This window comes from Festucalex cinctus, chromosome 11, assembly GCF_051991245.1.
Source record: "Festucalex cinctus isolate MCC-2025b chromosome 11, RoL_Fcin_1.0, whole genome shotgun sequence".
NCBI classification, from domain to species: domain Eukaryota; kingdom Metazoa; phylum Chordata; class Actinopteri; order Syngnathiformes; family Syngnathidae; genus Festucalex; species Festucalex cinctus.
Window position 1 is genome coordinate 25504254 of NC_135421.1, and position 23647 is coordinate 25527900.

Below are 23647 nucleotides of genomic sequence, written 5' to 3' on the forward strand. Positions count from 1 at the left end.
TGAGGGGGAGTGATATATTAGTTCCAGTACTTGCCACAAGGAGTCACTGTTGACACACAAACGCGCTCATAAAAAGGAAACCAGCAAAGAAGACTTGCTGTTCGACTGTTCGTGTGTTTGTTTATCTTCTTTAACGTCACGTTTTGTTCTTTTCGCGTGAACATTTCCAAAGTTGCGCGACGCCCCGCTTTTTTTTTGTGAGTTCCTCGCAACACTCACGATTTGATGAAAACACCCCGTCAGGATGGACGCAAACCGCACGGAGGGACGCCCCACTCCTTGTTTTACAGCCTAACATTGCGGTGTGGCAAGGCAGGCAGCCTCGTCTGGATCATGTAAGTTGCAGTAATAAAAAAAAAAAAAAAAAAAGTTGACTGAGTCGAGTACAACAGTACTGGTTGAATTTCCGAATGTCAGACTTCACACTGTGAACAACAAAAGAGGGATGGCTTGTTTAAAGAGGCGAAAAACGCCGAACTAGGACGAATGAGGCTCCTTTTTTCCCTCCCCAAATTGATGTTGGTGGCGGCGACAGCAAACTCGCATCCTTGTGACCACTCATGGATGTGGGGAAACGCCACGGAAAACGTATGCATTTATGGTAAGCGTTTCTTTTCTATCTATCTATCTATCTCTACAGTATCTTTCGTATCTCTACAGTATCTTTCGTATCTCTACAGTATCTAACTCTTTCCAACTTTCACTTTCTCTCTCCATCTCAACATATACAGTATCTCTTCCCTACTATATATCCCTCATTATCGGTCTATTGTGGGGAAAAAGTGGGTCTTATTGCAACATCAAAACTGAAAATTAAGCATGACTTGTTCTGTCAAACAATCAGAGCAAGCAGGAGCACTTCTAGGATGTCCTGGATTTGTTGAAAAAATGTCTTTTTGGTGCTCTTCACAGTAAAGGGATCCACAAAGCATGTCACAGGTTTGCACGTGAAAGGCCGTTATTACAATCAACTGGCCATCTTGTAATAAAGGCCTTTCAGGTGCAAACCCTTTGAGTGCCTCAATTTTTTCTCTTTTTGGACATGACTTGTTCTGTTTCTCCCCCCCCCCCCCCCCCCCCAGTCCAGTAAATCTCGTCAAGCCGATGAGTTTAGTCATGGATGATCGTTTATCACAGCCCCATCTACGCAACTCCGCTAAGAGGTAAGCATCAGCAGAGATTTGTCATTCCTGTCGCGGCCCGGTTTATTTATGACGAAATGAGAAGTGCATAGGTGTGTCCCTGCAAACCCCCACTGAGCCATCCTCAGCCGCGCGCGCCTTCACAATGCAACCTTTGTCAGTAAAAGGTCACTGACACGACTAACATTCCTTCCACACAGCGCATCTCGGCGAAATCACAGTTGTTGTAGATGTTTTCAACAATCTTTGAACAACCCCTTCCCTAGCGCCACCACCCCCCCATTTCCTGCTCTCCCAGTTTGAGTGAGAATTTGCCTTGACCATATGTTGAGGTCATGGGAAATATTTAGCAGGCACAACACTCTTGCCTCCTCTGTCACCGCGATAAACCGGATGATCCCCCCCACCACCCCACCACCTTGCTTGTATAAATTATATGCTTACTTGTGTATCCTTAAACAAAATCCCAAATTGTCACATGCGATAGTTTTAGCAGAGGACATGATGGAATTTCCCATTAGTTCTGGTTCAGGGAGATGATGTCAGCCGCCTGTATTCCAGCGGTTGAAATCATTAAAAAAAAAAAAAAAGAAAAAAGGAGTGACTTTCCAGAGCTTGTTACTTGCTCTTTTGGCAACTGGAAGATATAGCAGCTTTTTTTGTGTGTGTTTAAATTGAAGGTGAGAGTAGGAGGTTTTGACTGATGCAAACTTTCCATGCCTAAGAATACAGGATCTTCCATTCACATACTGTATGTCTCACACAGTGGATCCTCGAAGAAACACAAGCCATTGTGGGATTATTAGTCCACATCCATTTTCTTTGGATTTAAAAACACTATTTTCCCCAGAGGAAATAATGGAGAAGTACATAATTTGTTCCAGGATAACTGGCATCATTATATTTGGGCAACTTTTGAAGTCAAGTGGCTGTCATTGAAAGGCACAGAAAGCCAAAGAAAAAGAAAAACACGCGCCATGAAGCATGCTGAGGTTTCGTTTGACGCCCTGTCAGCGATCCGTCTTTTAAAATAGCAAAACAGACCCAGAGGAAACAATCCTTTTGAAGCGTTAACAGTCTCTCTTAATTTGTCAAGTCTCGTGACAACATGCAGAAAAAATACAATGAAAGTGTTACAGTTGACTAAAATCATTTCTCAGTTTGATTTCTGCTCGCACAGTCCGTTCAGATCAGCGAGGAATGGTAGAGAGGCAAAATCTGCGGTTTATTTAGAGAAGTTAGCCACCCTTTTCTATAAACGGGATGGCACATGTTCTGTGGTCGCCGAACTTGAAGCCAATATTTTGTGGATGGCCGTCAAGTTAAGACTGCATGCATCCTCCAAAGTTACTCTTCATTTATTGTCCAAATAGTGAACACGGCCAACCAGAACCACCGGGTTGGCTCAACTCCAGGGCGCATTAATCGCTAGCACGTTCGCGCTTGTACGTGTTATGTAAGAGGGGCAGTGGCGGGACGTGCGTTTTGGTACTTGGGCCCCCAGTGGGGGGCATACAAATTGTAATTTTGCAAACTGGCAAGTCAATATTAGGGATGTAACAATATCCAAACATCACGAGATGAAGCTCACGATACCATAATTATCAGGATATTGTGGTGAGGTTGACGATATTTGAAAAAGGTCACAATATTGTTAAAAAAAAAAAGAGCTCAAACCAACAAAAAAAAGCACATGCTTTTGTACATAACAGGAATGCATAATAAACCACCTACAATCGCTAAAAACAATACTGAGGAGCTTACTTGTTAATGCACGCACACATTGAGTTCCTCCACATATTGAATCAGTTCACAGACATATTCTATTAATTAAACATAGAAGGACCAAAACATCCCAAATGAAAATTAAATTGCACTAAAAAAAAAAAAAAAAACTCTCCACCAGAGGGTGCTAGAACTGCACAAATAGAAATCAACCTGACTTTTTTTTTTTTTTTTAACAGATGTGTTCCTTTTAAATATCGTGAACATGACGATGACGATATTATGGCAGTTTTAATATCACAACATTGCCCTTATCGTTACATCCCTAGTCAATACTAGCCTAAAAAGTTTGTAGAACTAATTTTCATCACAATTTCAAGAGATAACGGTATTATCAAGTATCGATACTATGGACGACTACTCAAAAGTAAGCAAAAAAAAAACTAAAAATTATTAGAAATGTCCGATAACACTTTTTTTTTTTTTCCAGACAGATACCTGTATGAGTATTCACACTGATGTCATCAACAGCGAGATCGCTAGCCTTAGAAGGAAGAGTTTACTAATGCTGAAGGCACTGGGCAGATTGGATTGACATGACAACACGTAGTGGCGGATATGTGATTGGGAAAAAAAAAGAAAGAAATAAAATTAAATGGAATATGTAGGTCTAGTTATTTCAAGATGTCTTTCTGCGCAAGTGACAACCATCATCCCTGTGAAAGCCTCATTTGACGCTTGTGCTATTTATTGAGTGTGACGCTATGACTGTCTGCCATCACTGTAACTCCTCCGTCCAAAAGTCTCTGTTGACGGCTTGGCACGAGCTAATTGGACGAACCTTAAACTAAAGCATGATCTCACATACTAGCGCCGGTTCGTTCTCCTCAGGGCAGAACGTGGAATTCGTTAAGGGATTTTGAATCCTCACAGCTGTTTGGAGACGCGCGGGCGGTCCGAGCGCACAGCTGCCCACATGACGTGCGTTATGCCAAACAGAGGCGGGCAAAAGCTTGTGGGCATTTCGTGGTAAGAGACAAGATTCAAGCTCGACTTGGCTTGTTTTAAGAGACGGCGATGACTTCATATCGCAAACATTATTCTCGCTAGTGTTAAATTTAAAGCGTATCATTGAATTTGCAGTGCTATTTTCTGTTAGACCTTATTTACCACAGTTGGTAATTAGATTTTCCTGTGTCGGTTTTGCACTCCTCATTTTCTGTGATTAGCTTCACCTGGTGTTGTCATGTGCCGCTAATCAGTTCCTTACCTGTCCTCGTGTTCGACCAGCTGTGCCTTGTCTGCACTTGAACCTGTTTTTATGCGAACGTTTATCGCTAACAGTCTATTCTCTTTATTTCGTCGTGGTTCTTAATTCATTGCTTCTAATAAGTGAATGTGGATGTTTGCATTTTTTTGTAAGTTGGTCCAGTCAGATTTCAGCCTTGTCAATCACATCTACCCATGACCTTCAAAATTAGTAGTGCTGTTGGCCAGTGTTACTTCAACAGTGTACTTGGAATGGCGATGTTTTTAATGAGTCGGATTTCAAATTCACTTTAGTTTACAGTCGAATGTCCGTGTTTGGTCAGAGATGTTGGTTATCGAAATGAAATGCTATGAAACATTTCGATTTTGCACAGATTCTATCGACTGGATTGGATCGTCAAATATTTTGCATTTTATGCAAAATTAGTAATTGGTGTTAATGTCATACTTTGCTGATCGATTATTTGAACCTGCAAAATAAGACCTTGCAACAAACACAGTTGCATTAACTCCTCGGATGTTTTGGGCTGCAATTGTTTATAATCCAAGATTTCCCAGCATATACAGTTGGATTATTATTATTTTTTAAATATTTTTTTTAAATCAATTTTGGTAATTTTTCCCTTTTTCATTTTCCATGCATTTAATGTTTATTAGCATTTTGGGGATAATTTTTAGTTTTTTTTTTGTGTGTTATTTTTTTTGTTTTTTTTTTAAACTTGCCGTTAACTGAAATTGACATCACAGTTTCTCAGGTAAAAAGCAATCACGGCTTCATTTGTTTTCTGAGTTTGTCATGTGACATTCACAAGCTGAGTCCTGATTGGTTATTACATGAGGCTTAATTGTGACATCACTTTCAATCGACAGAAAGTGGGAAATTGGCCACCCCCTGAAATGGATAAAAACGGGTGGGTTTTGCTGCTTAATCATATTCCACAAAAGCAATATTAATCACATTGTGGGGACCCCTACAACATATTATTGTAAAGAAAATTTTTGGTAGACTTCCCTTTTATTGACGAATGACAGTTCTCTGCTGTTTTGTTTTTTTTTTTTTTAAGAGATGAGACACAATATTCAGAAACATATTACTATACCATTCTCAACTCTGTCTAGACTCTTAAGAGATCATTAGATGTGCTGCAGATTTTTTTTTTTAAATCCAATTGCACTTAATTTGGGCCAAAAATGATTTTACTATAATTACTGAATAATAGTAGTGACAGGCAGAAAAATCACATTTTTAATTTATTTATTTGTATTTATTTATTTTTATTTAGTAGTAGCTAAAAAAAAAAAAAAAAGAAGCCAAACCAATGAACATAAGGTACATCTTGAACCAGGATCTGACTGATAATTGTAGTGCACAGCAAAGTTTGTACAAGCCTTGCACAAACCATTGAACAGTAACGTTGACATTAGCTCGCGGTATCACGCATGAGAGCTGTCCAGGCCGGTCCGCTAATATTACACACCATTAAAGGAGGTGATCCAAAGTTGCCATTCCATTGTTTTCCTTTTTATAAGCAAATATACAATTGAAAATATATATATATATTTTTTTTGAGGCTGTTAAAACCATTGTTCCTAAAAGGCACATTCAGCTTTGAGAGTACAGTAAGTGAAAGGAGGGTTGTTTGATGTCAGGGGCGCATTCTGCCTCACAGGACTTAAACAGACAACATGGCAGTGAGCCAACAGACTGGGAATAATGGCTCGCCTTTGTCACCACGCTGAAGCCAACGCATTGACCGTAAATACTTATTTGTGTGGCGTTCACAATCACACGCTATCAAGACAGCAGTTTTTTTTTTTTTTTTTGCCTGTGATCAAAATGTTTTTTCTCTCCTTCTAAATACTCCAACTTTGCCCATGATCCTTTTGACCCGCTGCACAGATCGATGTTGAACGCTGGCACAATCCGACTTCTGGAACAAATCTCTTCCAGGGCGCGACAGTTAAATTCCTCCCACTCTCGGGCCTGTGAACAATGCAGCATGAATTGGTCCTTTGTGCGCTGCTAATATACATGTTCACTTATCTGCAATAACATTCCAGCACTTCACACAACACATTTATCAGAATTGATTTGACCTTCATTATCGGTGTGTAGAGGAGATATTTATGCAGATAAACGTGTCAGTCATGGCTCGGGTTGAGTGAAATGCAGAACTCTGCCATTAAATGGGATGTAAACCTTTCCACTTAACATTCTTTGCTATTTGATTTGTCGTGCTGTCAGAGACTCTGTAATTGTCCCGTTTTCAGTACTAGGAGACTTGATTGTTGTCTTTTGGGGTCAGGTTCACAAACTTTGTGAACCCCTGAGCTGTGGATTTGAGCTCGGCGTGAATACGATTTTTAGTCAAAGTTTAGCTTGAACTAACCTCATTTCATGTGATAAGCATTGGGGGAGAAAAAGGCACCCTGAGATGTGTTGTAAGCAATATTGCATTATTCCTGGTGAAAGGACATTTCATAATATCATCCAACTTTCCAAAAGCTAAGCTATGTCCAAATCACCAGTAGCTAAAGGGACAATGTAATCACAATCTTTTCTGTGCACTTGTTGGTCAAACGTGACTTTTTTTTTTTAATTTTTAATTTTATTTATTTTTTTTAGTTCAGCCATTTTTGTTGATGCAGTTTTCTTAGTAAAATAGATAACGTGAGGAAGAGCACTCAAAGATTTGAACACCTAACAGCCACCCTTTAGTTGTTGGATTAGCACTATTCTAGTTATTGATTTAAACTATAGGTAGTTAGTTGATGTAACCTGTAGGGGTTGAACCAATGAGTCGATGAGCAGACTTAAATAAGGCTCGATTAGGATGACTTCACCAAGTGGGGTTATAATAGTAGTTGTGGATTTTTCAGTATAGTTAATTCTTTTGTTCATTTACTTTTGATTGTACTTTTTTTTTTTTTTTTTTTTTTTTTTAATTCAGGTAGTTTTATTTAGTTTATCATATATTTTTTATTATTTCGAAATGCATCATTTTGGTTTACTTATTAGATTTAGCATTAGTTTTAGTTTTCTGTTTGGCATATTTGTTGAAGGTAAAAAAAATTAAAATAAAAAAATGGTCACCAAATATGGTGTAATAAAGTGCAGTAAACTATAATTCTCAAACAACTGACATTCCTTCTATGTGCAGATGTACACGGAAATCAATCGATTTAAAATGAAGCCCATGTATGATAACAGGTGAACATGGACATTTGAATTCAAATTGCCGATAATTATCGGCAGATTTCTCTATTATCTGGTTCATCTGTTTGACGTCAAATTTTGGCCGATAATTGCCAATATTTATCGGCCACCGATATTATCGTGCATCCCTAATTTTATTTCTAGTACATTTTTGCAAACATCACATGCAGTTTCATTTAGTTTTACTATTTTTAAATCATTTTAATTTATAAATAATTCGTTAACGAAAATAACCTTGGTCCTGCTCTGAGAGGTGTAATGTATCTTTAGGTCTCTTGCTTAGTGATCATAGCTCATATTGTGTTATTGATTTCATCCATTCTTTTTTTTTTTTTTTTTTTTTTTTTTTTTTTAAAGATTTCATCCATTCTTAACGGAACAAAAAGACTGTGAGAGCAAAAACAGTTCACAGGAAGTCTCAAGTTCCTCCAGAGTTCCTTGGTCCCTTGATTCCCGCCTCACTAATCTTCTTCCGCCCTCCACAATTTATGAAGTGATGGCCTTTGCAGACCTCTTTTTTTTTAAAAAGCTTGTGTTTACTGTGAGTGACCTCTCACCAATTTACCAGCTGCCGCTCATGGTCCCGCTGTGTTGTGTCTTTCCTCAGGGATCAACCACCTTCCTGCCAGTCGCTGTGTGTGAGTGACTCTTAAGCTCCGCCCCATTGACCCACTCCCACACTCCCCTCTCAACACTTACTCTCCTTTCATTTGATGCCATTTGATAGAAGTATTTAAGATATAGGCCTTTAAATCAAATTTGGAAATGGGTTATATTTCTCAAGTATTCCTTACTTCGTAATCGTAACCCTTAAAAAAAAAAAAGAAAAAAAAAAAGACTGCTTTTCAGCGATCAAACATATCCCATCAAGTCATCTGCACTCTGATTGGTCCAGCCCAGGTTGACTTTTATTATTTTAAGACCCCCCCACACACACACTTTTGCCTGTAGATGTGAGCTTGCATACCGATGTCCTCCTCTTGCTGTGCTCACGGGCAACTTAATCCATCTTTAATCCAAATTGAATTATCTTAACCCCACACTGTTGTACCTCACGCGTTGCCACCTCCGGCCCCAATTTCTCACAAGCACACGCGGTCATCTGTCAGGAGGCCATTCGCAAGTCGTGATTGATCAAGATCAAGTTCTCACTCTGCCTAGTCAAGGCTTTGCCAATGATCATTTGTGGCAAGTGTGGAAAAACATGCACATCCTATTTGAAATACAGTGAGCCACCACTATTGGTGAGGGAAAAGGACCGAGCCCTGCAAATAGTGATTGTTGCGATAATAGTTGGTTGCGTCAAAGCACTACGTCGGCATACTTCCTTGGCACCAAAATGACACAAATTGGCGCCCAAACAACAAAAGTATTGCTTGTAAACAAAAACAACAAATTGCAAGGGGTTCACCGTACATAATTTTTTTTCAATGTTCAGTTTTAAGTCTTCTACTGCCACGTTATCAAAAAAAACCATAAGTGCCAGAGCAGATTTCGAGCATTTTAACCCATCTTTCAAGTCAAACAGAATATCATGTACTTTTACTACATTTACAACCACATTAAAGATCGCATTGCATTCTTTAAATAACATACCTGTACATGCATGGCTGATGTTTTCTTGTGTGAATTGCATCCTTTTCCATCTCGTCATAGTCACATTCAGACGTACCCTAATGTTGCCTGCATTTGTTTATAAGGTTTATAGTCGTGCTTAGTGCATTTTTTTTTTTTTTTTTTTTTTTTTTTAGTATGCTGCTACCAAAAATTGGTTGTTATGACTAGCTTCTGCGTTATGTATTTATGCATATATTTAAACATTTACCTGCATTTGATTCAACTTTGAATAACATATTGTTAGTATTATTCAGTACATTCATAATTTTTATTTTATTTTATATTTTTTTTTAATTTAGCTGTGTGTACTGTACAGAGCGATATACGTGGCTTACTTTTTTTGTACTGTATGTACAGCGCCGATATTTTGTGTCACGTTCGCACTGTGTTTCAGTAGAATGTTCAACTTCAGCTGGAAGCTTTATTGCAGCTTTATTGAACTGTTTTTAACTGACTGGGTATTGGGTAACTTAAACACTGGTGAGACGAGACCAGTCAGAAAGAAAGAAAGAAAGAAAGAGGTCTTTGTTCTCAATAACATGTCATTATGTTAATTGAAATTGTATGTGTCAAAAGTATTAGTGGTATCTGTTAGTGCTCGAGAGTAAATATTCTCTGAAAAAAGGGGTATCGAACATCTCTAGTAGTTAGCTAGTTGCTGCTTTTTAGTTAAATCATACTTTGTAAGCGTTTGTTTTGAGTGTATTTGGATCATAATTTCATATATGTGTTTTTTTTTTTTTTTTTTTTTGTGCCAGTCTTTGCTCAATAGACAAGCCCTCGACATGATTTCGGAGTGAGTCACTGTTCAGCAATTAGGTGTGGCTTTTTAAAAAAAAAATTGTTTCTCAATGAAAAATTCTAAACAACCTCTGATTCAATTAAATTGGAGGGAGGTGAAGTTTTCTTTTAAACCTTCAGTCCCCTTTGCCCGATTTAACGTAATCATCTCTGACCTGATTAGGTCAGTAATGATTAGAAAAGAGTGCCGTGGTCAAATGAACATAGTATTTATCCAGAGCCACGTGCTTGGAATGTACAGTGCTCCGGTGGCCCCGCCCACAGGTTCATGCCTGCACAAAGCTGCTTACACCTTTTCTTGTCGTGACCGCGGGGGAGTGCTATCAACATACATGCGCTCGCAGCTTTTCCCAAGCCCGCCTAGCAGGATTTAGGCGGAGGAGACGCGTTTTGTGATAGCGCGGCTCAGGCGTGGCATTAAGGTGGGCCTTCTGAGGCTCCGCTCGATCGCCTTCGGTCCATCTGACAGCTCGCGGGAGTTAAGCGACATCATGGAGGTTATCCGAGCAGAGGCAGCGTGAGGTAAGAGATTGGAATGAAATGTTGGCAGAGTCAGGGGGAAAAGAAGGTCGCTCACACCTGCTGTCCACATTTTTTTGCACGTTATGTCTGAAATGCTGCGGCTCGGCAGTCACGCAACCGTTCCTCAAGTTGCAGGAGAGCTTGAATTTTGTTTTGACTCAGACTGTGACGTGTTGGAGCCTGTGCTGTGTAGTTTAGCAGCTTTGGTGTACTCTATTATCCTGTTTGAAAACAAAATGCTGTCTAAAGGTGTGAATGATGGGGAAAATGAGAGGTTTAGAATCTTTATTATTTCTTAATATTTTGTTATTTTTAAATAAAAACACTGACTAGACTGGATCATGCCAGCTGGAACCAAATGTTTGGAATGTGAGGACTTTGGATGAAGACTCCAAAAGCTCCTCTTACCCAATTTAGGCTTCCATACATACATAAACCATACACATCTCTATGATGATTTACAAACGATCCAAACTTTTATCTACAATAATTCACTTTAATTTTTCAGTTGCAGCATTTTTTCTTCGACAACTCTTGTATTCTTTGGTGTGGTCGACCAGCATGTTTGTTTTCATATTGTTTGCACTACTGAAGCGTAGCAGATCCTTGAGTGATGAAAGCAACAGGGCGACACAATGACAGGAGGCGTACGACTTCCTGGTATGTAGTCAAGTCCATGTTCTACATGCTATTGAACAGACTTGCTTGCGAGCATGGGAGGCCCTTTTCAAGGAGGCATCAGCCCAGTCAAGCTGTGACATGTCTTGCCTGCTAAAAAAAACAAAAAAACAAAACAAAAAACCATACAGGAGCATTAAATTGCTCATGCCCTCATCTAAACGGCTGTCACCTGCTCAAGATGTCACGGAAATTCACTTACATTGTTAAAAAAATAAAAAAATAAAAAAATTCTAGTCAACACACTCCGATATTTACAAAATTTAAAAATTTACAAGAAATAAACTTGCAAGTGTGCAAGAAAAAAAAAAAAAACTCAGAAAGTTGTGAGAAGTACAAGTACAAGTACCCTACTCGGATGTTTGTGCCAAGACACAATTCCCAAGTGTGCAAAATGCATACGGTGGAAGAAGTCATTAAAATATACTTTTTGGTCAGGTTTTCAAATACGGAGATAGTAATTACTTTAGCAGAGATAAACCATATAATATTAAACATTCACACTTTTTGGCAGTGCTCAAACTACGCCATCATGTCACCATCTCACAAATTTGCCACTTTATAATGTTGCAAATCTGCAAGTTTATTTCTCGTAATTTTGTGATTTTTTTTTTTTTTCTCGCACATTTTCCACTTTATAATGTCACAACTATTTGTTTAAAAATATATATACGTGGCCCTGATACACCGTCGCAGATTCACACTAATTTTCACACCTCAACATGGCCGGAGAAAACTTACACCAGCATGTTGATCATGCGAAAGCCACAGCATGGATTCGAACCCCCGACCTCAGAACTGGGGGACAAAAGTGCTAACCACTCAACAAATAATTCCAAAGCCAATGTCAAATGAACAAGTAGGGCCTTGAAATTAGGACTTTGCACTAGACGAGATGTTTTCAGGGCGGAAATATTTGCTGTGTTGTGCTACTGTCTCTTCTCTTTTCAATTTCCTGTCATTCTTCATATTTAGTGATTCCTCACCAACATATTGTGATGCTTCCCAACCGCACCTAACTTTTCTGAACATTCCAGTTTTTTGTTGGCAAATGGAAACAACCATATTTGCTAAGTTGAGCCATGACATCATTAGCGCTCCATATTCATTTGTGGATAAACCCTTAAGGGACTTTGTAAATGGTGTTGACAAATTCTTTAACTCGCCTGGTTTATATCTGTTCTTATTTTGGAATAAGTCCGTGTTTAAAAAAAATCAATCAATCAATCAATCAATTAATCCTTCAGTGCTGGCTGAAGTGTGCTCTCTCGAGATGTCGTAAAGTCCTGAGGAGTATGTTGACATCTAGCGTGATGCGATGCATGAAAATGGCTCAACTGCATTAGTTGAATTGAAGTGCACAGAAATGCTGATGCGGCTCTATTTGAAATGTTTGCAACAGTACTTCTTGTGTTTGCTCTTTTTTTGGCCTGCAAGCTGTATATTTAATTTTTATTAGTAAAGTAGGCAGTAATTAAAATAAATTCCGCATTGGCTGTTTTCGTTTGTCCTGTTTGGTCAGTAATACATTGAAGTGGCTGTGGAGTACTTTGCTGTTAACTATGTGAAATAATTAAACTTAATCCTTTAATGGGACACAGTCAGAGAGACTATTATACTCCAGGATATTTAGTTGACTTATTAAACTCATTGCTTGCTATGAAGAAACCTTAAGCACTGTGTACATTTGCACAAGGCCCAGTTTTCTTACTTCACGCCTGTTAAACTTTGCTGCTTTTGTGTGCTAACAGTTAGCTAGTATTGTTGCCGCAGTTGTGAGAGGCACATGCTTCAACCCAGATCTGATTGTGTCTGTCGCCCTAGAGCGACGTGAAAGACTTTCATTATGTCGGAAAACATATTTATTTTTTGAGGGCGCCCTTGTAAAACACCCAAAGGATCACATAATTTCCTGAGTCGCACAAGTGCAACCTAGGTTAAAATAAGTTCATCAGAAAAATATTAGTAACAGGAAGTAAATATTGGGTTTTGAATTATATTTGGCAGAATGTTCAAAAGAAATGTAAATTTGACTACTTTAGGTTAGTTAGTTCTTCTGAACTGCATTTTAAAGTCTTTAACTCATTTGCTCCCAATAACGTGTAAATGTTTTTTTTATGTTTTAAGTGTCCCAAAGACGTATTTATACGTTTTTTTTGTTTTGTTTTTTTATGCTAGAGCATACAGAAGGCTTTGATGCAGCCTCTCAACTGCAAAGAACAGTTGCAGAAATGGTATTTATTACACAAACGGCCAGCAGGTGGCAGCAGAGCAAAGTAAAACAGCCGGGAGCGAACGGGATTGCTTCTGTGAAAATGGCTGGGAGTGAATGAGTTAATAACTTTCCTTATTTAAATGAACAAGGTCGATAATTGTTTTCCAATGGGAAAATAAAGTTGCAGATGTGCTTGTCGCACAAGCCAAGGCCTTCCTCGCTTTATTGCCACGCCCAGTTAGTTAATTGTCAAAATAAAGATGAAAAAGGAGAATTACATACTATTTAAATCAATCCAATAATAATAACTTTGCCCAATATGAGCTAGCTTAATGCTAAAACACAATACAGAACGCAGTAGACGAGCGAAGGAAACTAGCATCAATATTGCTGCGTTATTTACACTTTAATCAATGGATATTTCCACAGACAATACTCAGACTTTCTTAATCCTGTGATGTGCACGTATTCATCGTGGTTGATCTCTATCCTTTTATTTTAGTGTACAAAATGCCCGTCAGTCCTGAGTCACTCAGGGATGAACGGATAAGATATAGTTTGTTGTCACATTGGCATATGCACATGACCACATCCCTTGGTGATTGAGTGCAGTGAGTGATTTCGTGTACATGATAGTGTTTAAGGACTGTTGACCCCCATAGCAAGGCTAATAATCCCTCGCTAGACATGCCTCAGTACAGCCTGTGACCTCGCATTGCTCGGATTCCTCCGTACCCCCACATGAGACTTGAACGGGCTATAATTCAGGGCAAGAGGTCTGCAAAAACCTGTTTCATCTGTGGCTGCACTCACTACATGCTCGGCTAGTCCAATTTCCTACCGCAGGGGCCATGAGAGGATACTGAAAGGATATGAAATTGTGCGTCTTAATTGGCAGTAAGTTAGCATTATTAGTATTAGTATTAGTTTTTTTTTGTTTATTTTATTTATTTTTTACTAGAGATGTTTAGATGTGTCAGCACTGTCGATAATTTCTACTGCTGCCTGCAGTAGAAAGAAATTAAATGAGGTTCAACTGGAGTTTTATGCTACTATCATTTATTGTTTACTCCCTGTACAGTTATTAATAAAAGGTTTTACAATGGGAACAATTAGATTTCCATCAAATGCAATTTTATTGTATGTAAATGAGGAGTGACAAAATCACGATAGGAAAAAAGCTGTAATTAGTTTTATTTGTGATAATTTTATTTAACATTTATTTAGCCGGGAAGAAAACAGCAACAGATTAAAAATCTCTTACAAAAAGTGTCCTGGTTATAATTGACTGATGTGACCAGATGAGCAATGATTTACTTCATTTTTTTTCCTGTGACGTTTGTCACAGTTGGTCACACTTGTTATATATTTGCATTTAATCTTTCGGCATTTTTTTAATTTATTTATTTATTTTTTTTACTTATTTTGCCACTTTTGGCAGTCAAACGTTAATATTTTGTCTATAATCAATCTGGTACTTAAATTATTTTTGTAACCAATCACAGCTCAGCTTGTGAATGTCACATGACCACACCTAGAAAACAGGTGAGCTGTGATTGGTTACCCAAGCCCTTGTGGTGTCATTTTCAGTCGACAGCAAGTTGCAAAATGTGTTTTTAAAGGTACTAATTGTGTGTGAAAAATAATGAAAGTATCAAATTAATTATAGACAAAATATTAACTTTTTATTGCTATAATGGGCTAAATAAGTGAAGTATCCCTTTTAAAGTACAATTTATCTATTAGTATGTTTTAACACTGCAAATTTTCAAATTGCATAATGACATTGGAGATTCAAGTTTTATATTTACTCATACAAAGTTTTAAATACAGTTTTTGACACAATTCTTGCTTCAGTGCACCTTCTGGTGTGCATCTTGGCCAGTTCTGGCAGTTTATTACAGACATATAATGCACATGGAGCCATTCTCAGTTCTTCATATCTATCATGCCTCTATAGTGTCGGTCACGTGGCCATTTGTCTTCAGGCTGAATGAGTAACTACAGTAAATATTTCCTCTTGATGCCTTGTGACTACTTTTGCTACGTTAACCTCAGTGGTCTGTCTTGTGATGGAGCCCCAGCCTTTATTAATTTTTCCAAAATATGTTGTTGTGTTGGCTGCCTTGAAGCAATTACCAGAATGCTTCCTAATTTTAAGACTCAAAACTAAACCCGTTTTTGTTCAACAACAGGGTGTCGACCAAAAGCAAAGCCCCATCCCCGCCGGGACTGAAGAATTTGGATTCCTCTGATTTCTCGCAGTGGTATCCAGGAAACGCTCCTTTCACCATGGACCACAAGGACAAGCTGGTCGATAAAGATCTCTCTTTAGTGGTTGTTTTGCCGGATGGTGTGGAAAAGATGACCACGGTGCATGGGAGGTAAATGCATTGCAAAAAAACATTTACAAACATTACACATGCAGTTTTCAACCGTTTTGTGAAAGATCAAATCAATAACCTGATAGTCTGACACAAGATGGCCAAAGTTTCTCCAGTCAAGTTTAGACTGAGCATCTCCTAACTGTGAGCTAACAGCATTACTATGTCAATACACCGTTTGTCTTCCCACAGTTTCACTATCTCCCTCACTTTGTTTATAAACCTTTCCGAGATATATCACTTGCTCCTCGACCTCTTAAGAAACATCACACCAATCCCGATTTAAAAAAAATAAAATAAAAAAATAAAAATAAAAAAAAAGGGATTACCCATCAAATTCCTTGCCTTCTTTTCTCCCTCTAAAAGCTGCTCTTAGCACCCTCACAGAGTTTAGAGGATTGCGATTTTGTGGATTGCGTTCAAAGATATTTTGTGTGTGATGCAGCAGTTAAGAAAATAAAAATAGGGGTGTCAAAATTAGGGCATTAATTTTGAGTTATTAATGTTCCTTTAACGCTCATACTATGTCAAGCTCAGCAAGCCAAAAAAAAAAAAAAAAAGGTGTTCCACAGGGTTCAATTCTAGGGCATATGCTCTTTTCATTGTATCATAATCTGCTGTTCCATTTTAAGAAAAGAGCGGTGTTTTTTTTTCTTTTCTTTCTTTTTTTTTTCTTTTCAAATGAAGATTCAAATTAATCTTCGGCATAGCGGGCCCAGAGTGAAAGATTATCACTCACAGACCACATTTGCTTTTGTCGCACAATTTTGCATGTTATAACTGGTATAGGAGGTTTCAGCACTTGTCTTTCCGATACGCCATGCAAATGTTGTGTTCTGTGCGTGTCTTTCAGCAAGCCTCTAATGGATCTGTTAGTGACTCTCTGTGCGAGGTATCACCTCAACCCGTCAAGTTACACCTTGGAACTGATTACGGCTGGCCGGCACAACGTCAAACTCAAGCCCAGCGCTCTCATCGGGACCTTGGATGCCGAGAAGATCTTACTAAAACCTAAAGGGGAAGGGGATGATAAAAATAAGAAGACAGGTCCTCAAAAGCCTGAGGTACATCTAACCACCCCGATCACACTTATGTTTTTGTACTTCCACTTAATGAAATATTCTGTGTTCTTCAGGCCACTGTTCGGATGGTGATCAACTACAAGAAAACCCAGAAAGCTATTTTAAGAGTCAATCCTCAGATTCCCCTGACTGAACTCTTACCCGCAATCTGTGAGAAATGTGAATTTGCAGAGGAGACGACTATTCTGTTGAGAGATGTGCAATCACTGGCCCCTTTGGACTTGTCATGCTCCCTAAACGATTATGCAATCAGGGAGGTTTACGCAAGAGATACAAGAGGTAAACCTAGCAAACTTTGCAACATATTTTGTCATGACTTTTTGGGGATTTGTCATACATGTATTGACGCCATCTCGCTTTTGTTTAGTAACCGTGTCCTTATTCACTTGCAGGACACACCGACTCTCCTGCGTGTCCAGCCTCACCCACACAAGCAGGTAGGGGGGGAAATCTGTTTTAATCATTTTCTCGATTCTGTTTCTATTTTCCGACTTGAAACTCCTCCCCGTCACAAATGTCTTCTTCCAGTTGCAGTGACGCCTGGAAAAGATAAAAATCAGAAAGAAAAAGAAAACAAGGGCCTCTTCAGCAAGTTTAGGAAAAGCAAGAAACCATCTGAGCAGGTATGCAAGTATTCTATACACTCGTTGGCCTCTACATTAGGTACACCTAAACAAGGCTTTGATACAAAGTTAATGCTCATTTGGTGACATTTTCAGGGCAGTATTAGTGAAACAAGTTGTCCCAAGTAGCACTCTTTTCTTTTAGGCTTGTTAAAATTGGGTCTTGTGACTGTGACGTGCACATACGCACCAGCAATAGGTTACGATTCCGCAATAGGAGTTAGTTAAATGTAAACATTGAGAGGGAGGTTTGTTGACTTAGCTTTTCCATTGGTGGACCATGTGGTTTTGGAGCAGAGGTCTTATCATGTCCTGATTGGATGTTTGCTCTTTAAAGTCCACGGTGGCCAGTGCCCCGGCTTCTCCGGTGCTGGTGAGCAAGCCTCGACCGCTCAGCATGGCCTTGCCCAGCGCCTCCTCGCCCCCGCTGACGTCTCCGACGTCGCCCGCCGGTGACGCGCCCAAGAAGAGACGGGCGCCTCAGCCCCCCATCGTCGTGTCTCAAAGCTGCCACGCAGACATCAGCACTCGCCAGAGGTTTTACTCTGAACCGGCTACACTAGCGGACTGTGAGGTTGGTCAACCCAATTTTCAAATATTAACGCAATACTATTATTATTATTTATTATTTCAATGTGTTTTAGGTTTCTGGTTTAAGTCGTGGCTCCTCAGCAGAGTCTTCACTGAAGAGAACCAAGCGCAAGGCTCCTCAACCTCCGACATCCCCAAGTAATACTACCCCAGAACCGGTTCCTTCTCAAGAAAATGTGCAAGGTTTGTCTTTGTTGTATTGTGTACTGTATCTATCCATTACTTATTAACAGTGGTCAACCAATTTTTAATATATATATTTTTTTTTTTCAATCAGAGATGGTAGTTATCATTTCTAGATGTTTTTTATTTATTTTTTAATTTAAAAAAAAAAATTTTTTTGCTCCAAACTCTGCCCTCGTTTTATTCTCTAGAAAATCAAGTTTTCATAATAACAGTAGTTTTTAGTAATATTAGTGAATTAAGATTAGGTTCAACAACTGGTGGAAATTTTTTCCCCCCTTGAAACATCATAGCAATAAATTACAATGAATGGTAGAATTAATATTGCAAAAGTTTTATGGGTCAAAATTTAAAAACAAAAAATGAAAATATGTGTAAAAAAACAAAACAAAACGATGTACTGGGAACAAAATTGATACATTTTTTATATTGGTGTCAAAAATATGTTGGGGTATGCATACAGCCTTTTAAATAAAATTTTCTGTTGCCCACTAATGAATCTTCTAAAATGTTTACCTGCAGCTCATTTGTTTGGATTCTTTATGTGACTCTTGTGCCCCCTGGTGGACGTTATTCAACAGTTAATTTGACCTTTTAATAAATTAGATTTTTATGGTAACCCATAAAAAATGTAATTTAATCACATTTTGATAAGGAGCCTTGATGAAAATGTCTGTATCATTTAGTTCACTGAAAGAGAATTTGATGAAAATACAAAATGTTGAATATTAAAAGCAACTTAATGGAAGATGGCAAAAAATAAGGAATTTCTTGAAGCCAGTTTTTGTCCTTGAATTTCAAAGGACAGCGTGTTTTCAAACCGTTGTATCTTTCCGAGGTGGAATTGGCCACCTTTGGAGTTACTTTCCGGTAATTGTCCACACACATTTTACCATTATTGTATAGTCCTGTGAGGGAAGTTCCACCCCGGACTGAACACAAAGCAATTTAACGCAACAATAAGACTCTATTTAACGCTTCAGCCTGGATCTTTTCAAACAAACTTGGTGTGTTTACATCGGGGGGGGGGGGGGGAAACGATGTCGCCACCCTGAATTAACCTAGAGGAAGTTTGACCTCACTGCACCGAAATGACATTCCTCAACTTGTCCTTATGTCTCCTCCTCTGATGTTTATGACTTAGTTTTGTGCTGCAAAAATGGTGGTTACATTCTGCTTTTGTTCTAGTTGTCCTGAAATTGCTTCTGCGCTTATGATCTTTTCTTATCCCGTTCATCAAAATGCTAATTTGAGATCACATGGAAGAGTATGCACAGGCTCATAAAGAAGGAAACACTAAACAAATGAATCAACCTGTCGACCCCTCACTACTGTACTGATGAAACTTAAATGCATACAAATTGGAATCGATATGCATATAGGTGCAAATGTGAGTTTTTTGTTTATATGCATTATGCACACAGATGGCTGCATGTAAATTTGATCCGAGTCCTCTTTTGTTAACAAATTCAAGCAAATTGGCTTAACAGTTGGTACTTATCGGCTGAAACAAGTTCACACAGCTGTTTTCGTGCGTTCACACACAGGATGCGTTTTCACAGACTCCGCAGGAGCGAAAACGCTGGAGGAGATCATGGAGGAGACATCAGCAGCTGCAAGTGAAATCCAGAAAGAAGATCCTAGTGTCAGCTCAATGTCTGACAACGGCTGTGTGGAAGATCCGTCTTGTGATCTATCATCAGATGGCACGTACGAACTTTTCAAAGCAAAACTTAGCTGTTTTTTTTTTCCCAAGTCATTTTTGAGAATACTTTTAATTGTTAAAATGTGCTTGATTTTGGCAGTCAGTCACAGAGCACCACAAGTGATTCGATTATTCAGACTGATGAGAGGACACCGGGTGGCGGAGACGCATCTCAACTGGCTGGTATGGCTTTTATTGTACTTATTATTAGACTAGTTTGGATTTTTTTTTTTTTTTTTTGTCAATTCACTTGTGTGTTTATTGTAATTTAATGACCTTTCTATTGCAAATGCTCAAGGTAGTTAATAGAATTTTTTATATTTTTTTTAAATAAAGTGTACTACCCTGGGCTGGTCAAAATTGAAATGAAAAATACCGTAGTTGAACCGATGATTTAAACAAGCATTACAAGTTTGACAGTTTTCAAAAGTCAAGGTTTCAATAACCGTGAATAATATTTGTCATCAATAATGAGATTTTCTTTTCATAAGTGGACTTGTAAGCAAAATGAGCCACCTCTTTGAAATTTAATGCAACAAACATTTTGACACTGGAATGGTTTGAAAGTCGGTTTGAAAGTTCTGGAATATCCATTAAAAAAAAGTAATAATAATAATACATGTCTCTTAGATGATGACATGTCAGTGATAATAAATACAAAAGAACCAGTAGTGAATAAAAATAGAAGAATTCCAAAAATAAGTGATCTGCTTTTCGGTTTCTATAAGCCGTCTCACGTGGTGAATGTTTCTGCTTTACACAGAGAGCGTCTCGGGTCAAGTTGAAAGTGAGCTCATTGAGTCCACAAGCGAAGCGCCTGCGACCGAGAGTATAAAAGTCGACGGTGGCGATGTAACAAATGACCTCCAGGCGCTCCGGCCCGATGCAGACGAATTCCAGACGGCTTGTGTTCAGGAAACCATCAGCGCCCCCCAAGAGGAGTCGACGAGCTCGGAGATTATCGCCGCGTCCTGTCCAACTGGCGAGGACGCTCCAGTGCAAACTGATTTCCAGCCTCTCCCTGAGCCGCCCCATCAACAACAGGAACAAGATCAAATTCCGCCCTCTGCCAAGGATCCTTGTTTGGAATCGACTGATGGCGAGGAGGATATCGCCACGTCAACGGAGGAGCCGCTCAAATGCAGCCAAACCTCCGAGACGCCATCGTCGCCGCCGCCCGCCGCCCCGAAATCCGCGCCCGCCGCCGCCTCGTCCCCCGATTTGAAGCCGAAGCCTTCCAACGAGTTAACCAGGGACTACATCCCCAAAGTGGGGATGACGACGTACACCATCGTGCCTCCCAAATCCAGCGACAAGCTGCGATATTTTGAAGTGGCACTGACACTGGAGACGCCCCCCGTTGCCACGGGCGACGTCGGCGAGTCCTCGCATCCGCCCAGGGAGCAAATGCTGAGCAGCACGACTACTACCGCACGAAACACTGTCAACGGATGCCTCGCCGAAGCCACTCACGCCTCATCACCAAGCAGCTCGCCGAAAGCAGATGACACGTTGCCCTCCTCTCAAGCAGGTTCGCCAGGAGAGGTCAAGGCCACTAAAATCCCGCCCGCAACGCGACCGAAACCCGGATCTTTCCGCTTGTCAATGCACAAAAAGACACCCGGGTATTACGTCACGTCGGCAGCAGAGAAGAGCCCAGGTGGCAGTTCCTCTTCCGGCCACACGGGGGATCAAGTAGACAGAGCAACGTTGCCGCCGCCTCCTCCCGTCCCTCCCGTGCAGGGCGACGCTGAAGCGACCGCCATACGGTTGACGCACATGACGAGGCAGGGCAGTCTGCCGGCCAAAGAGCTGAACTTGGGCTTAAGTTTAGAGAAGCTGAGGAGCTTTGCGGCCCCCAGGCCTTATTCCCCCACCACGCCGTCCCGCTTCGCCCAGGCCGTGTCCTCGGCCGTCAAACGGAGCAACTCGCTGTCCCACAACCCCAAATCATCCAGCCCTCCGGCGTCGCCCTGTTCTCCTGCTGCAAATCGCTACTCGCTCGTCGGGCAAAACGCAGGGATCAACTTCAAGGTGAGTATTAGGGACCGCATTCATCGCATATTCACCATTTGACACTCGCAGATTCACTGATTTCTTTTTGTTATTTTTATGAAAAGTAGCAGTGTTGCCTTGAGATCCAAGTGGCGAACAGTAGAGCAATATCTGTAGAATAGATCAACAAGGTCACACATCCATAGATTCTCATATGTCCTCTGCAAAGAACTATTACCGCATCTTACGTGAGGAGTTAAAACTGTCTCCATGTACTCTATAATGTTTATATCCTACAACTAAAATGTACAGTAATGGCATAATTATATAGAATGAAAATAAATTACAAAGTGCTATTTTTTTTGTTTTAAAAACACATTGCAAACATTTATTTTTGGTCACTGGAAGGGATTGACATTTCGTTGTGTTTCAGTGGGGAAACATGATTTGAGTGTTGCCACCGAACAGTTAAAGTCGCACCTCAAGGCACCACTGCATTGCCATATCTTGGTGCCAATGAACTATGTTGAAGTGAGCTTCATTGAGACAAAAAGTAGTGCTTTGCTGCCAGCTTGTGGCATCTTGGTGCTAAGGAATTACAGAGTATGTGTGGACTGTATCTGATGCAGGAGTGCTCTTTACTAAAGAAAGCACTGCTGCCATCTTGTGGCATATATATGCATAATATAAGCCTTTTGGGGGCATCAATCACTCCTTGTTTTTAACCCCAGAAATGTTTTACATTTACATTACTTTTATCATTGTCATTCCATTGTGATTTTTGTTTTTATTTATAATTGGAATTGCCTTCATAATTAGAAGGGTGAAATCACTTGTGTAGGAGGGAAAAAAAAGGCTTTTGTATCATTTGTGGTGTAGTTTGTATTTGTGTAAAGCTATAAATGAATTATGCTGAAAAATTGTAAATATTTATTTTTTTGGAAAAACAAAAAGGCTTCCTGGAATGACTTTTTTTCAGGACAAAACAAAGCAAGTCATTAGTGCCAAAATCCAAATAAAATTGATGCTGTTACAAAAGTCATTCTTATTTTTCATTAAAATATTTTAATATTAGGACTTCATTCGTGTAATTAAATCTTGACGTCAAGGTGTTTTTCTCAACGCAGGCCGATGAGGTGGTGAATGAAAAAGGAGTGGAAGTGCAACAGACGTCAGCGAGTGAGCAGGTGCAGATAGACGAAAGGACAGAGTCAACCGTAGCAGTGCCTTATGACGAAATATGATCTACTGTAAGGAACTTTTTATTTTTTTTATTTCTGTGTGACTTAACTCAAAATGTTGGCAAATCACATCACACTCCTAAATTTGTCAATTCTCTTTCTTGCAGGAGGGGAACATCCTGTTTTTGTTTTTTTGTTCCTGAAACCTTTTCGGCACGAGAGCCAAACAGTCTTTTTGTTTTACCTCTTTTGATTGGCAGGTGTACATACAGTTAGATGTAATGTATTTTGACAATTAATAATTGCTGTATTTTGTTTTTATTTTCTCACATTTCAATAACAGCCTCTTTCATAATTTAATATTCAGTATCTCTTATTTTGTGTGACATGCTGTCTTGCATTAAATGCATTACTGTTTGGCCTGGACCAGGATATGAAATACGAGCAATTCTATAAATTATAAAGATGTAATAATATCATTTTATGATCTTTTATTTTGTGTCGTATCTACATATTGATTTATGATTTTTGGGAAAAGACCAGGTTTGACTTGTGGTACTAAATGCCCCTAGTTTGCATTGTTAATATTTAAAAAGTCTTGAGTTTTCATATGTTGATGTTAATAAAGCCGAACTACACTCGTCGCTGTAGTCGCGCAGTGTTGTAAGCAATAAAGCTTTTATCATTTCAACAGCTCCCATGGAAGTCCTTGGTGCA

The 23647-nt window shown here is 39.4% G+C and overlaps 1 protein-coding gene across 4 annotated transcripts; it reads left to right on the forward strand.

Moving 5' to 3' along the window:
• The first annotated feature begins 71 nt into the window (after nucleotides 1–71).
• On the forward strand, nucleotides 72–23623 carry cobll1b (cordon-bleu WH2 repeat protein-like 1b). Of its 4 annotated transcripts, XM_077536591.1 has the most exons (15): nucleotides 72–335; nucleotides 418–601; nucleotides 1083–1163; nucleotides 15382–15570; nucleotides 16424–16634; nucleotides 16706–16931; nucleotides 17045–17089; nucleotides 17181–17275; nucleotides 17613–17849; nucleotides 17920–18049; nucleotides 19597–19759; nucleotides 19855–19937; nucleotides 20518–21788; nucleotides 22877–22999; nucleotides 23098–23623. In XM_077536591.1, the coding sequence occupies exons 2-14, from the start codon at nucleotides 561–563 to the stop codon at nucleotides 22991–22993; spliced, it is 2889 nt and encodes a 962-aa protein (XP_077392717.1). In that variant the 5' UTR covers nucleotides 72–335; nucleotides 418–560; the 3' UTR covers nucleotides 22994–22999; nucleotides 23098–23623. The 4 variants fall into 4 exon arrangements, with proteins under 4 accessions (XP_077392717.1, XP_077392716.1, XP_077392718.1 ...); XM_077536590.1 differs by having other exon boundaries at nucleotides 72–601; XM_077536592.1 differs by having other exon boundaries at nucleotides 72–601; nucleotides 19612–19759.
• Nucleotides 23624–23647: the final 24 nt, after the last annotated feature.

Bases quoted from the DNA above. Each gene is read 5' to 3' on its own strand.
- cobll1b (XM_077536590.1), top strand. From the start codon at position 561: ATGGATGTGGGGAAACGCCACGGAAAACGTATGCATTTATG. The intron at 1,164-15,381 runs GTAAGCATCAGC...GTTCAACAACAG, and splicing joins CTACGCAACTCCGCTAAGAG to GGTGTCGACCAAAAGCAAAG. The intron at 16,635-16,705 runs GTACATCTAACC...TGTGTTCTTCAG, and splicing joins CAGGTCCTCAAAAGCCTGAG to GCCACTGTTCGGATGGTGAT.